Raw genomic sequence first — 17,050 nt, 5'->3', positions numbered from 1 at the left:
TTGATCGGATAAGACTCAAAATTGAAAGCAAGAACATAAAATATGGTTGTTATGAATTTCGTGATTGTTGTTGTACTAGGATAAACGATAACCAAAATGATTAAGTAGTACATCTGTCTGAAAACTATCAAGCCTGTTTTCCTTGTCCAAAGCCTACTGCAACTGTCAAGACCAATAACAGTCACTAAAACCGAATCCATAATAAAGGTCAAAATGAAGTCAAAAACCGGGTTCACTTACAGAAAATTTAGATTTCTAAAGCATTTGTATATAGCATATAACTCATATAACAACCGTCAAAACCAATAACAGCTCGACCAAAAACCAGGTCCAAATACTAATCCAACTGTCAAAACCAATAACAACTTGAATCCAGTCAGGGTCTCTACCCCTTGGACCCCGCTCCCAGGGGCGCTGCCCCTGGACCCCCGTTCGTTTAGAGGCTTCCCCTCTAAATGACAATCTACTTTGAATCTTGAATAAACTTAAAAAAATGTGCATTCCACGCATTCCTAACTTGTTTAATATTTATCAAGATTGAATTTTGGTCGATAAGTCAATCCATTACACTTAAATACACATTGATGATCCAAAATCACCAACATATTGAAAGCTTTATTCATTCGTATAAAACAAGCATTACAAACATTTATTTTTTCCCATTTAATTATACATTTTTTATAGACATGTCCATAAAAAAGCAGACAAGCTCCATGTACTCTTTTTGAAACATTCATATCTATACCCCTGGTATAAACAACCACGTCAAGCCATGCTATGTTCCAAACTAAACTCACTTGCTATATCTTCATTGGGGATATTTTGATGTTGATAGTCTGCTAGTACTGCAGAATACAAAAGCGAAATATATAAGAATACAAAAAATTGTTTTGTGTATTTTCATACTGATCAGAAAACATAAGAAACAGAAGAAAAAAATCAAATGTTTTGGGATATAAATCTTACTGTAACAAAGAAAATGAAATGATACAGTTTCCATTCTAATACAAAATATATTATATGTAAAAATCTGGTTAAGACCTTCTAAGTGACATGATTATATTTTAACTAAATGATATTCGATATGCGCTCATTTTTTCTCATTTTTTCCGTATAATTACGTCCACTAATTCATTGATAAGAAATTCCGATAACTCATACTATATTGTATAAAGCAAGTTATATCTTTGTGTAAAAAAGTTATATGTGTGAACCTTATGTATATTTTTTTAAAAGAGAGGTACGACCTTGCTTTAAAAATTACCAATAATATATATCATGAAAAATGAACGTGAGTAATATATCATAGTCCTCAGAATCTATGATAGCGTGCATTCTTGCCTTAAAAGTATTCATTAAATAATAATCATATAAGAGGACTTACTTGAAAGTGTATCGAATCCTCAATCATCTTGATGACTGTATCCACAGTAGGGCGTTCCTTTGAATTGTTGCTTATGCACTTATAAGCAAGTTCTTTATACACTTGTAAAGAACGATCATCAATCTGATAACGTATAGCGGAATCAATTATTTTTTCGAGTCCATCACTTTGGACGATACTTATTAGAGGTTGTGGATTAGTACTATCTCCCAATCTACTTAACTTATCAACCAGCATTCCAGTCAACATTTCAAATAGCACAACGCCAAATGAATACACGTCCGAATTTTCATCAAGGATGCCACTTTCATGGTAAACAGGATCCAAGTACAAGTTTGTACCTTGTTGAGGCATACCAAAATCACAAATTTTGGCTTCTAGATTTTGATCTAGCAATATTTTTCTACTCCTGATGTTTCCATGTATAACTCTGTGATCATTCCCTAGAGCTGAGTGAAGGTATTTGACTCCTTTTGCTGTCCCTAAGCAAATCTTAAGGCGTTGTGCCCATGTAAGGGAACGCCTCTTATTCAAGTCTTTGAAATGATGATCAAGGCTATGATTGCTAGCATACTCATAAACAATAATCATCTCATTACCTTCATCACAGTAACCCATGAAATGGATGATATTTTCATGGTGGAAGCTGGAAACTAACTTAAGCTGGTTATGGAATTGGTTTTCTCCTTCGTATTCTTTGGGATCAAGGCGTTTTATGGCAACTTTGCGGTTTTGCCAGCTTTGTGAAAGATGTCCTTTGAAGACTGCAACAATTCCATCACCTTTGATTCGGGAATCAGGACTGAAGTCTCCTGTTGCTAATTTTATCTCCTTAAGTGGAATTCGAAAGCTTTCAAGGTTTTGGGGTTGGATGCTTCGTATGGTTACAGTTGAAGCAGCTTTGTTGTTCTGTAAATATAATAAAAAATAGAAGCAAGTTTTCTTAATTAGAGGCGTCTACTAATTCTGCTATCGACATAACCAATTGATTAGAAAAGTCCTGAAAGACTTTCCGCTATTTCTTGCTTATGTTAATGGAAGTCGTATGTCTACAATAATGCAGGGCAATTAAATAATTTAATATAATAGTTTTGATGTTTAAGTTATCTTAAGACATTGTTTTAACAGGTAACCGAATCTTATTAAAAAAGGTAGAAATAAATTAACAACAAAAAATACAAAATAATTTTGGACACGCAATCATATTAGTATTTTTATTCCATACTCTAATTTTTTATATATTGTTCTGATTTAGCCATATAATCTTTAAATAATTATCATATTAACTACTATTTATATTCCATACTCTAAAAAAATTCAAAAAAGTAATTGATAAATTAAAAAAAAAAAAAAAAGTAAACTAGCTTTCTGGTTACCTTTATAAATGTACAAAGTTTCAATATTTCTAGATCTTATTGCAATTTTGACAAGAAAATGGTTCGGTTTTCAAGCAAGGAATCGACATATTAATGTTATAATGTTTACTTAAACTTGCTTTCTTAAATTGTAAATTTTATAAGATAAAACCAAAACAAAGTTCTGTAAAGTTGGAAAGATTAATTTATGGTAAAAGCGAACCATGCATGCCCATTGGCAAAAACAACAATGAAATATTTTTAAATATCCTCAAAAACGTTAAAAAGAAAAAAACTTACTTGAATACTCAATGCTTCTTCGATGCTCCCGATGATCCTATCCATTGTAGGACGTTCCTTTAACTTGAAGCTAATGCACTGATGTGCAATTTTGTTAAACGTATGAAAAGATCTCATATCAATATCACCTCTTATATCGGGATCAATTAACTTGTTGACTCCATCAACCAGTTCTTGGTCATCATAGTGGCTTCGGACTAGATCCAACAGATATTGTTCGTTAGCATCTCCAAAGAACCTTGGCTGGTAAGCCAACATCCCACTCGAAATTTCAAATAGCACCACTCCAAATGAGTATATGTCTGACTCTTTCGCAAGCCTGCCTCTTTCATTGTAAAGCGGATCGATGTAAAACCTTGTACCCGAAGCCTTTGTAATAACGTGGGTTTCTGCTTGATTTCTTGGACCAAATCTTGACAAACCAAAATCACAAATTTTGGCTTCCATATTGTCATCTAACAATATATTTGCGCTCTTGACGTCTCTATGAATTACTCTGAGCTTATGACCAAGTCCGGAGTGAAGGTACTTGAGTCCTCTTGCTGCCCCTAAACAAATCTTCAGTCGTTGTGCCCATGTTATTAAACGCCTCTTCTCTGGGTTTTGAAGATGACGATCAAGGCTTGTATTGATAGCATATTGGTAAACTATGATCATCTCATTTTCATCATCACAATATCCAATGAACGGAATGATGTTTGGATGCTTGAAACTCGAAACCATATGGAGTTCGTTACGGAACTCGTCATTTCCTTGATAATTATTCCTATTGAGGCGTTTGATGGCTACTGTCTGATCACCGAGTTGTGCTTTGTGGACCATACCAAATCCACCATCTCCCACGAGAGTTTCTGCACCGAAGTCATTTGTAGCCCGATTGATCTCCTCCAGTGGAATTCGATAATTTTCTAAGTTTAGCCCTGAAGAAGACATTGTTTTTGATATTGGTATTATCTATGGTTGTGGTAGACACATCTCTGATTCGGTAAATATAAATATAACCGAGTTTGTTTTTGGCGCCTACCTCTACATATTGCCCTTCGTTTAAAGAATATTATAATGTTGACTGGAATGAAGTTTTCAAAAATTAAATACCCACTACACATCATTCAGCTTTTTGTTTTTTTTTTTTTTTTCTTTCGTTAATATTATGTAAAATAGATGCAAAGTGTGGCAAAAAAACTAATAACAATATAGATGCAAGAGTTGTCTTTTATAATAAAAGCGGGCCTATGAATTATATCCTTGAATATATTGATAGATAATAACTATTGCTTTATTATTCAAATGATAATTATATACAACTATATAGAGAATAAATAAGGCCACAGTTTAATCGAAAGGAGACGATTAATCCAGAAAACAAAAACATAGAACATAAGGTAGAGATGAAGGTAAAAAGCAGAAACTCGAGCTCCAGAAGTAACTAGTAGGGTTCTGACGATATTGACTACACTGGACCTTATAAACAAAAGAGCAAAGCCGTAATGGCAGTTGGATTTGTAAGCGACAATGGGAACGACTATATCTTGAGGCAGTGGTGGGGACAACGATTTCAACGGATAGAACTAGATACAATTGTGGTGGGGAAGAACTGATGCTTCGGCGAAGTCGATATCGGAAGTAGCTAGGGTTTTCTTTGAGAGGAGAAAGTGGAGAAGATTTTAGAATGGGGAAATTGGACAGAGGATGCACGTCCTATGTTTACTAGAGAAGGTCACCAAATGTGGAGGTTGATAACCAGGGGATACCATGGCTCATCAAGGAAGCAAAATGGCCCATCATGTATCGGTTAGAACTAGATACATTTGCGGTAGGGAAGAATTGAAGCTTCGGCAAAGTCGACACAGGAAGTAGCTAGGGTTTTGTTTGAAAGGAGAAAGCGGAGATGATTTTAGAATGGGGAAATTGGACAGAGGATGCACCTCCAACGTTTACAAGCAAGGGTCACCAAAGGTGGAGGTCGATAACCAGAGGATACCATGGCTCATCAAGGAACCAAAATGGCCCATCTTGCACCATGATGGTGCAACATGTGCAAGGATGGCGCAACAAGCATCAAGTATGGCGCAAAAATTTATAGGTCGGAGCAACATCACCATCTTGGCACAAAAACAAAATGCATGGCTGTCACACCACAAAACCAGAACCGCGGAAACGTCTAGGGGCGGATGACTTTCATGTATAGTATCATAACAATTGAATAGTAGCGATCAAAGCATTACAACCAAAGTATTGAATATTTAATGAGTTTACATTGTGCCCAAAAATATTGTCACTATGATATCAAATGCATAAGACAAAAATAAATAACGTGATGCGACGATGCCCCATCCTCCAAAAACTCTTTGATTACCTATTTAATGATTTCCTGAGAATACAAGTGATTTTGAAAAGTATCAAAAATTAAGTTAGTGAGTTCATAAGCGTTCTGTATGAGAAGGATTTATAACAATTTTGTCGAAAATGATAGTGTATACTTTTAGAAAATCCAATATTTTCTTTAAAATGAAGTGTAAGTCTAACAGTAGCAAACTTGTCGGTCTAACTGTAGCAGACAGTTTAGCTGCGAGGTTGTCAATTCCGTATAGATCTATACACAAGTGTTAAACTCTCCCTACAAGAGACTCTGGTTATAATGCAGGACTTAGTATGTACTCTGGTAGGTACGGTGAAGACAAATGTCTGACAACCAGTATCAACCGATTTACGTGAACTGAAAACTCCTTTTTTTGTAAATGAAATAATTATACCTTTTAATAATTATACGTTTCTTCCGAAATGAAAATGTGGTGTTTGTGACTCCTAAATTATAACAAATTTGGTTTATTATGGTCGTTTGTTAAGACTATTTATATAATCATTTATACAAATATGTAGTAGTTATCTTGTCTAGTTTCGCAATGTATGGTTAAAACATCATAATTTTGGGTTGTAACCCTCAAAATGGTGAAATAATAACTAGAATGTAACCCTTTATGTTAGAAAACTATATTTTGGTAAAAAGCTTCAAAAACCATGTACTTTTGCAATCATAATTCTTCTTATGATTTTATAACATAGATTATATTTTGTTTTTGTTAGTTTTGCGTTTCAAAACTAATGTATCTCAAATATTTGTATAAAAGCTAGTGATAACCATATCTTATGCAAATAATGTCTTATAGTTAACATAAAGTTGAAACATGCAAGTATTTATGTGATAAACCAAATTTTTACTAGTACCCCCCCCCCCCCTAAAAACATGAAATACTTGAAAATATGGGGGTATGAACTCACCTTGAGTGTGGTTGTCGTTGGGTAAAGAGATGATTGTGGAGGTCTTGAAGCCTAAAACACTTGATTGTGGTTGATGAACTCCCTCGAAAATGATATTATCCTAACAGCTTTAACACATGATAATGTGTGTGAATATGATGAAACTAGTGTAAATGTGTGTCAAAACACTAGATTTTGAAGAAACGCTTACCAAATGCCAAGAACAAACTTAAAGATTTTGAACTTGGAAGGGTTGCTTCTTGAAAGAGTTTGGAGTCAATAGAAAAGAGAAATGAAAATGTTGCGGAGTTTGTGGGTAATTTCAGCCATTGATAAGGGGGAAAGGTGATGGGATATTTGCCGAGTTATTTTTTGGGTAATTACATGGATAGTTGTTGGGTATTATTTTCTATTGGAAAAGGGTTAAATATCATGTCACAAAGTCAACCCCTTTCACTTTTCTTTACAACCAAATCTCCATGGAAAACACCAAAATCATATGTGATTTTAGCCTATGCATCAACCAAAATTACACGTGATTTTGGTCCATCTTCCAACCGAAATCCAATGGTGATTTTGGTCCTAATGCTAACCGAAATCACATGGTTTTTGGGGCCTAGGCCTATGACGCTAAATGCAAGGGTTAATTCACGATTTATTCTAACTTGTTGACTTTCAAAGGCTCATTAAAAGTATGGTTTTTAAAGCATATATATTTACTTATAAAAATGATGTGCCTTTTTGTCTTCCAAGGACTTATTGTAATAAGCTTATGATGTGGTTTCAATTATACATGATACATTTAAGACTTTGTTTGGCCCAAAATTTGTCAGTTCTCACAATCACACAACAAGGCCATGCTTGGCGTAACAACATACTCCACAGCACAACATTAATACCTCATGGCGCAAGAGGGTGTAGTTTGGCGCAAGAAGAAGTTTCCTTGGTGCAACAACATCCTTCTTGGCCCAACCCTTCAACAGATGGTCAAAAAGGTTCTCTTGTTGCTCCATATCACTCCCTAGTGGTCTAAACCTCTTATAGATGCTCCAAACCACATTAAATATGATCTGTTCCTTTGGCACTTGATCCTTTCCTTTGTTCGACGATCCATTCCCTTCTCATATGATCCGTTCCTTTGTCACATGCTCCATGAATCCCAAGTGATCCATTGAGTTCCAAGAGTTCCAAATGTTCCATGAACATGATCCAAATGCTCCATGTTGGACAAGACTTCATCCAAATGGTCCACACACTGTGGGACTCATTAAGCAAAACCGAAGAGGAAAAGTTGTCTTTCGAGGGCGTTATCGATTGGAAAAATTCGGAAAGTTTACAGAATTGGATGAGACGCCAGTGTCATACGAATCATCAGAACCGACTTCTTCTGAGAAAACGTCTACTGAGGGTTCGACTCCAGCAAACTTTGTGATAGACGTGACTGAAGATGATGAAGATTCACCAACTCAGAGAGATCAAAGTACTTCTAGTCATGAACATGAGTCGAATGAAAGACAGGATGAAAGGGAAATAGGTACCGGTGATGATGGACATGACTCATTTGAAGATCTTGATCTTACGGGGTTTGATAATGATGATATTGCGGCTTCTTTAGCTAGTAGTGCTAATGTTGTGTCCAACGAGATATTTGACACGATTTTTCAAAATGTCGATGATAGTGTTTTGCCGTCAACTAATATGAGAAAATCGAGCGAAACTCTTACTCCAACTTCCGAGCAGATGGTGTCAACTTCAATTCCAATGGAGGTAGTTGTGGGATGTTCCCCTCCCGTGTCTATTTCTCCTACATCTGAACCATTTGTTAGTGTAATACCTCCACAGGCTGACCAACCTCAATCTAAGAGGAGAAGACTTGATGAAAGACAATCCGAGCTAATTACTAGTTTGGTCAGTGGTCTTCCTACACCACCAATTACTACTGCTACTACACGACTTTCTGCAACAAAGATGTTTGCAACTGGACCTAGTTCAGTTTTTGATGTTGGTGGCCCTTCAGCTCCGCCTAGTTTTCCTGTTCCAAGATTCAATAGGGCTTGACATTCAAGTAGCTGAACTTCGTGCTCAGAACATTGAGCTTCGTACTCAAGTGTCTAAACTTCAGTCAGATAGAACTTATCTTGGAGGACAACTCGCAGAAGTTAAAAGGGATAAGAAAGTAAAAAATAAGCAGATTTCTGACCTTCAAGAACATTTCAATCTACTGACCTCAAGCTACTTCGAATTGAAAAAGAAACTGGAGGATGATTTTGGTGAGAAATATAAAACAAGCGTAGAAGAACAAAGAATAAATTTACATGTGCAAGCGTATCCAGTAGATGTGCCAGCTGGTCAATCTTCTGGTTCTGCTGAATGTATTGGAGTTGTTCCTCCTATGGCTTCTCATATTCAGGAGATCATTCGGAAAAATCAAGAAGATGATACTGAAAGGGGGCAGTTATTATTCAAACGAAATGTTACTCAGAGCAATTATAAAGGGGAATCCTTGATCACTGTCACTGATCTTGAAATTGTTCGGTTCAGAGATACTTTTGGAGATCGATCGGGTGTAGCTTCTTGGGGATTTCATGATCCTCTTCGACTTTGGATTATTATTCGCAAGAGCGGTAATTCAGAGTTGTATAAGGATATTCGTGCTTTTAGTTCATTGACAAGGGTTGATCTTGCGGAGTTATCACAAGCTCCTTTTATCAATCTATTAAACAATCCTCAGGTTTCGCAGTTCAAATTCTTTCGAGATGAGCAAGTAAAGAAGGGATTTCCTACAATGCCAACTGCTGAGTCAGTCATTCTGGAACATCCAGATGTGTTTGAAGCTTCTTCTAATAAACCTCTATAGTTGGTTATGTGGCCACCCACGACTCAAGTTAAACAATTTCCCATTGTTCAAGTCTATAAAGATGGATCGCTCGGTTCTATGGAGTGCTGGGTTTATGATGAAAGTACTTGTGGTGCAGTCATTAAGCTCAAGAATGGGTGCATACGGTTGTATGATCGAAGAGACCTTCTGCAGTTCAGGAAATGGGATATTCATTATCTGAGCAATTTCCAAATCAAAGTGGTTGAAGATATCTATGAGCAAGGAGCCAAGGCGTATACCAGGATGGTTGCTGAGATTTTGAGCAAAAAGATGTGGAATGGCGCTATGGGCCAAATGGATGTCATGCTGGTAAAGAAAGGAATGGGGCCGAGCTAGTCCAAACCAAGGGGGAGATTGAAAGACCCTGTAAAATGGTTTGGTCTAGGCATAGTCGTAGATAGTAGTAGATATGTAATTGTTCGTGATTTGTGTTGTGTTTACGGTCAGAATGGGTTTACGGCCGTAAACACCTTACGGTCTCTAGTCAGGTCTTTAAATAGCGAGTTGTGTCAGTCATTATGGGTTGTTGATGCTCTCGTATACTTCCAAGTTGTATCAGACGTTTTATTGTATTAAAGCGTATGCAAGCTTGGTCTTTTGCTCTTTATTTGTTTATTAATTCGTGTTTGCATCTGTTATTATCTTTGATCATTGGTAGATCTATTTTTCGGGACTTTACACGCCCTATTTCCTTTTCCTCGTTGGGATGTGATCTGGTAGGTATCAATTATCCGTCTGAAGGTCGTTTAAACATTAGTTATATATCATGTATACATATATGGACATAAAGGTTTCCATCGACCAGTTCATTTCCCTTGGGTAGCAAGGGCATCCTTGCATTCATCATTCATAGATCAGAGACACTAGTAACTATTATAGGAATAGTTAGGATATTTTATTTACTGTTTCTAGTACAGAGAATTCCAAAGGAGTCAGTTCATTCGTGAGTATATATCGTTATCATTATTCTAGTACTTACAATAGAATTCAAAATACGATATGCATCTTCAAGACGCGGATCTCCCCGTCGTCAAGTTGATAACCAGAGTCTCCTGGAGGGAGAGCGGGCATTGTGTGTATAGATCTATACGGGACTGACACTCCCGCACCCTGACTGCTAGCTACAGTCCCCGGCCTACCAAGCCAAGGGGTGACGAATGTCACATTTATTCCGACGCTTGCAGGGCGTCAAGTACTCTAGTGTCAATCAGTATGGTTACGAGTATCTCCATGTTTACCTTATAATTCATGGGCTTAAGGTAACATGATATTTTTGAAACAACCCACTTAGGATTACCGGATGTTTTAGACTTTTCTAGTTGTGTCGTTCATTTGATACTGTCTGGAGTCTGTGCTTCCTTTTGTTAGACTGAGCCAGGCGCATCATTCATTTGATACTCTCCTGGAGTCTATGATTTCTTTTTCCCTAGTCAGTAGTATTACTGCTGAGGCATATGTTATTTTTCCCCTAGTATTTTTACTATTGATATTCTCATATTTTCTTTGAAGTCAATACCGTATTTTGGTAATAATAGTATTTTAGGGAAAATTACTCCTTAAAACATAACTCTGTCGGGTCTTGGTAGAAGACTGCTTTTATTTAGAAAATATAGGATTTTCTGGAAAGGACGCGAATACAACGTAGATTCTTAGCTACTATTTTTCATAAAGTTATTTTGATTAAAAATGCGTATTTTAAAAATGACACTAACTACTTATGGACTCACCAGCATTATAAAAATGCTGATACTCGCTTTCAAAATAACTTGTATTCTCAGGTCAGCGATAGACGGGTACATCTCGGGAGCTTTTGTGGAGACAGCCTAGTACGGAGCTGCATCTATGTTTTGTTCTGTAATTACTTTGATAGTACTATAACATGTAACTGATGTAAAATTAATACTATTAATGCAATGGTTGTTGTACTTTGATTACTACACTGGATATGTTGTGATACTTGACATGACGTCATCCAACCCAGAAAGTTTTTGTCGTTCCGGTTTTGGGGTGCGATAGATTGGTATCAGAGCATTGTTTATAGTGAGCTCAGTATATCAATTCATAAAAGATATACAACCTATAAATACATTGGGATAAAATACTCTGACCAAGAATTATACTTTAAAATATAACCATATTTTACCAAAGTATAAGAACATCCAGAATCTAAACACTCGAATAAAAGTATCACAAGAAGAACAAAATAAAAGTCTTTGGATGTTGACCACTACCGTCAAACCTGAGCAGTTATGTAACCGTAAGATGCAATAAATGTAACCTGATCAACTACATTTATTCAAGATGCGACCAACGTGTGCTTGGGAGTGATGGTGGTGTTGCAACAAATCTGAAACTTACCAACTAGAAATGCTAGAGCCAAACATAAAGTTTAAAATACTATGGGAGTATTTTTGAATACTAAAAGACTCACATTTATCCCATAACCATATTCAGAAGTTAAGAATCATACAAGAAATTATAATACCATAGGGGTAATTTACGATCCATGGATAACCTTGTGTGAGAAACTAAAAAGATCCTTGTTGATATACCTATGATTACAGAGGGTATACTTCCAAGGTTATATATAATAAGGATCCCATAGACTAAGAATGTGTTGTTTTGCTCTACTTCCTTTTCCTCGTTGGGATGTAAATATAGAGTAGTATCACATATTCGAAGGCCTATCAGTTCTAGGTTATATATAATTTGTGTACCCTATGTAATTTTATCAGGACTCGATATGGATCACCCAGTGAAATTTTAATAATCTCTTTGGATTCTCTAGACATTTCCATTCTCACACGGACCCTGTAGAAAACCTTATCCACTTCAGTGTTCGACAGAAAAGTGGATTCAAACCCAGAAGAAGTTTATTGAGAAGATTCCCAGTTCGGAAAGAGATGAACTAGGACGAGACTATTGAAACCACCAAGTGCCTATATCTTTTAGGGACACCGGTGCGAAATCCTTCCGAGATTTCCAGTCATCCATCATGAAGCGATGACACTCAGGGACATGATCAGAAGTAAGATAGCGCTGACACTCAGAGTCAGAATTGGAGGTAAGACGGAGTAGAAATTCAATATGTTTACACGAGAAGAGAAGCCTAGGTAACTACCCGAAGGAAACCAACGCCGATCGCAGTCAAGGATAAGAGGTAGACAGAGGGAGCCAGTACATGGATCCCGAGAAGTGTCTTTCCCTCGTATTTGTCGCGCTAATGCAGCCATAAAATAATACAATTTACTGAGTTAGTGATTACCCTACTCACACTATGTGTTAGGTAAATCGCCTTTTCCCGTCGCAGGTAATACGATTAGATTGGATTTCAAAACCTAGATTGAGGATGTTTAGCCATAAGTCTTCATGAGCCTTTCTCCCCGCAGTCTTCGCTCTGAACTGTCCTAAGATCTTTACAAAGCCGGAGAGTGAATCTCTCTAGTATAAAGATAACTTAGTAGGAACGACTCCTATCTTATGACTTTCCGATACACTTACTCCTACATTGAATTCCCGGACTACATCATAGGGATGTAGGTCGACACTTAGATAACCAATATCCGAGGCGCGGGAAAATTTATGCCTATTATTGTAAGGATAGATACGTCTAGAGTTAAACATCGTCTCTGATCAGCTTGTGTTCCTTTCCGTGTAGGAGAAACCATGGCTCCGAAGAAACGTAACCAATCCGCTGGCAAGAAACCGACTCTCCTATTCGATGAAGCTACGTTCCAAGCTGCAGTCTCGGTAGCCGTAGCAGCTGTCATGGCTCAACTGAATGCTAACAACGCCAATGTTAGCAAGAGCTCTATCAGGATTCCTGATCCTAGCAATGGACGTCAGCAACCAACACCTGCATACCCAGCCACCCAAGAACCCCAACCAAAGCCACTGAAGAGAAAGTTCAAGAACGAGGAGGGAAGTACCTCGGCTCAAGGACCTTTCGAAGGGCTACGAATTGAGACAGTCAATACCCCTGCCAACCCTTCCATCCCGACTTCAAGAAGACCATACCTAGGAAACCTTCCCCATTGCAGCAAATGCAGCTACCATCATCATGGTATATGCCGAGAACTCTTTTGTGCTAGGTGCAACAAGAAGGGGCATACCTCTCGTACCTGCAGAGCCCCGGTTAAGTCCATTACATCAACCACCAATGTGGCGACCAATCCAGTTTGCCATCTGTGTGGTGAAATTGGGCACTTCAAGCGAGACTGCCCAACTGAAAGAAACGAAAAAGGTGCAGGAGGAGTCTAACCCTACTACCTAGGAGAAGCATCAATGAACCCGGTAAAATTTTGGTGCATCTCTCAATCTTAGATAACCAACCAAAAACATATAAAGGCTAATTCTAAATGTAATTACCCTCCCGTTAAGGTGAAAGTCACAGCACTGTTGTAAGAATTCAAAATTTCATCAGGTAAAGCCATAATGGCTCGGTATATACATTAAAGCCATGTATAATTAAGATGGAGAGATCTCGAGCGAGTGATGCTGCCTCATTTCTTGTTCCTCGTTTGATTGTGGATTTAGGGCGGAGTCGCTCAGTCAACAGTCCTTCCCACCTTAATTATACATGACTAGTGTATGCTAAGCGATTATAGAGAGACCTCGTGAGAATCCATTCATGAAAAGTACATTATTCCGAGACCTTAGGACCCTCAGTATTTTCCACGTCTACTCTATCAGTCCATGTATTAGCGACAGTGATACATGGGATGAAACCCGAGACACCAAGAACTTGTGTGCCCGTTCAGCACATGACCTTAGCGACCCTCATTCTATGTCATGTCGATGTATGCCAACTTTGATGCCTCTATCAATCACGGTTTGACCTAGTGCAACCATGTGTAAATTTCTAGTGCTGTGTAAAAAGAACTTTCACCGTAGCCATTTCGGCAAATAAATGTCCTTCCGAACCTAATAATAAAACCTAATGCGATCCGTCAGTCGTCTCTCTTATCTAGAACTTTCCGAAATACCCCTGACTTGGGTATCGCGCGCTGTGATCCAACCCTTCCTTAGACAAAGAGAACCTGAAGCGAAAGACAATGCAGGCATACCAAAAGACGATAACCACCTGAAACCTACTCTGTAGATCCTTCAGAAAGACCCTCAGCACCACACAACCAGGTTTGTGAATCAAGAGAAAGAACTCATGGGATTAACGTACTACTACTGAGTATATGCATTAGAGTCGTATATAATTCAGATCAATAAGATTTAAGATGTGTGCTTCCTCCCTACTCCCTGTTCCTCGTTGGGTTGTGGGTCTGGGGTGGAATCGCAAAACTGAGCATCCTATCGACCTCAATTATATACGGCTTGCATACACCAAGTATTAGTGGTTAAGGCAAGTATGAGCTCAACCATGAACCTCATAATAAAACCCTTCATCCTATCCTATAGAATAGAAACTAGAGTGAAGAGAACCATTGTGGGTTGAGCTACTATAATGACCACAAATCCGAAATTTGTTGTCATCCCGGTTAAGCCAATATAGTAGCTAACACCCTTAGTTGGTAAAGAAATCTGAGTCGTAAGAGTCGAGGACATTGACTACGACCATCCATTCATGCTTAATCCCACGAATTAAGCATCTCTACGGATATCCCGGAAACCTGGAAGCTGCGATAAGTTAAACTCTGAGAAGAGTGGATGAGGAGATTAGAAGTTCTGAGTAACGGAACCCTATACTTCTAGACTTAAGCTAAATCAAGAAAACTCAGAACTATTGGGAGAGTAGTGCAGAAGATGCTCGCACTACTCAGGAACTTCGTCCACCCTATTACTGACAAGTAGTGCCTAGGACACTCTGCCTCCTCACGTGGAAGAAGTCACTATCGCCCTGTAGACAATAGACTGCATTCTCCGAAGTGAACACTAAAATGCCAAGAACCACAGGATAACCTCCGCAACCAAGAATACTTGAATAAGGTACGAAAGTAGGTTGCGTTAAGCCTTATAACCCAGATCCCGAAGAGATTATAGACTTGACACCAGTCTAGGTGTTAGTCGATGGGTTATACAAGAGCACACACTTTCTGCAACTGAAATAAATTGACGCCTTAGAGAATAGGGCATATCTTATAGATTCATTGGACTACTAGTTGTTCCAAGAATACTATCTCAAACAGAAATAGTAGAACCACCTCCCGAGATAGTCAAACACTTCAGAAAATCTCTAAGGATTGAGTTAGCCCTGAGTAGAGCTTGCTATTCATGAAACAGCAAAGCAAGTAAGAGCATGATTCTTTCTCGATAGGAATCATATTGTGAAAGCGTCAACTAGATGATGATGAGATGTTTAAAAACTTTCTAAACAATCGTCTGGTAAAACCCTATCTCACCGACCCTGAGAGCTTCTGTTAGAAACATCTCAAGAATCAGAAGTGCAGGTTCATTTTGCACTAGGTTGAGATAGACACCCTGCAGCAAATAGATACCCGTAGACATCCAATTCATCCGATGATCTAGGAAACCTCTGAAAGCCAATCAGCAGGAAACACGAATTCAAGGATGACTCAAACCTTCTAAGAACCAACCCGAAGAACTAGACCTCAGTAAGAGAAAACCTTTAGAACTTGAAAATGGCGATCACGCCAGTGATGATCTCACCATAGAAGTACATTATGTTCTAAGTACTGAAAAGCTCTATCTTCCCAAGAGCATAGGACCATACGAGATTCTTTATAAGAATAGGTCCAACCCTTGTCAGACCACGACTACTTTCGGAAGTCCATAAGTTTCACCCCAAATCGATCCACGTCCTAGACTTGAAAGAGTGCTTGCCCGACGTAACTCTCTAAATCCCACTTGTCTTGATAGAAATCATTGGGAACCCTAACTTCGTAGACGAACCTGTAGGAATCGCTAACCGAACGAAATGAAATCCACATCCCGTTAAGTGAAGGTTTGCTGGAACACCAAGCAAAGGCCGGAGTTCACTTGGGAGCGCGAGGACCAACCGAATAGGAAGTACCCTCATCTTTCTACCTAATTGTTCATGGCTACTTCCTTGTCAAAACCCAAATTTCGGGACGAAATTCCTTCTAACGGTGGGACGATGTGACAACCTGAAATTTAACCCGTCACAGTAAACCCTTTTCCAGCTAATAAAGCTCGGTTTATTAAATTTTTCTGTTAACCTTTTTGGATTAGGTTAATTAAATTGGGACTTCTATTTATTATGACTTCATAAGAGTCGAAACAAATTAGAAACACGTGAAACCTTGTCTTTTGAGCTTAGAACACTCGTAGGTCTTAGATATGACTTTTGGACTTGCATATATGAGCTTAGAACACCAAAACCTTGTCTTTTGAGGAGTAAACATGAGTTTACGGACCAATAACACTCTTGGACAGTAAACCCCTCTTCATGGGTCGTGAACACCAATTAAGGTGTTAAATTTTCCCTTAAACACCTCCTATAGCTTGGGTATATGTCTAGAATCAACCACCAATGAAGTAGGGGCATTAACCATCAAAGAAACTATGGAATTAGGAGTTTACGACCGTAAACCCCCCAAGGACTGGTCCGTGGGCCGTAAACTCACTTAAGAAGGCCAAATGATGCCCTAACTTCCCCTTTTGTCTTGGAATAATGCATAGAACCTTACATTCTTTCATTTAAGACCTTAAATCATCAAATGAAAGACCAAGTGAGAGTTTACGGCCGTAAACTCTATGTTTACAGTCGTGAACTTCCTTAAAAGGTTCATTTGGAGCCTTAACCCCTTCCTATGCCCTTGATTGGAACCTAGCCTAATTCTACAAGTGATATAAGACCATTAAACATCCAATAACACACCACCCATGAGTTTACGGCTGTAAACTCATGGGCATATGGTCTTAGGGCCGTAATATCCTCGA

General features: G+C 38.2%; 1 protein-coding gene across 1 annotated transcript; it reads right to left on the bottom strand.

Moving 5' to 3' along the window:
- Positions 1-509: 509 nt before the first annotated feature.
- LOC111884595 (receptor-like protein kinase HERK 1) lies at positions 510-3,999 on the bottom strand. Its single transcript, XM_042900987.2, has 3 exons — positions 3,040-3,999; positions 1,385-2,293; positions 510-845 (listed from the first exon to the last, which is right to left on the bottom strand). The coding sequence occupies exons 1-3, from the start codon at positions 3,970-3,972 to the stop codon at positions 840-842; spliced, it is 1,848 nt and encodes a 615-aa protein (XP_042756921.1). The 5' UTR covers positions 3,973-3,999; the 3' UTR covers positions 510-839.
- Between the last annotated feature and the right edge of the window lie 13,051 nt (positions 4,000-17,050).

Source organism: Lactuca sativa, chromosome 1, assembly GCF_002870075.4.
Source record: "Lactuca sativa cultivar Salinas chromosome 1, Lsat_Salinas_v11, whole genome shotgun sequence".
Classification (NCBI taxonomy): Eukaryota; Viridiplantae; Streptophyta; class Magnoliopsida; order Asterales; family Asteraceae; genus Lactuca; species Lactuca sativa.
This window is presented reverse-complemented; position numbering and strand designations above follow the sequence as displayed.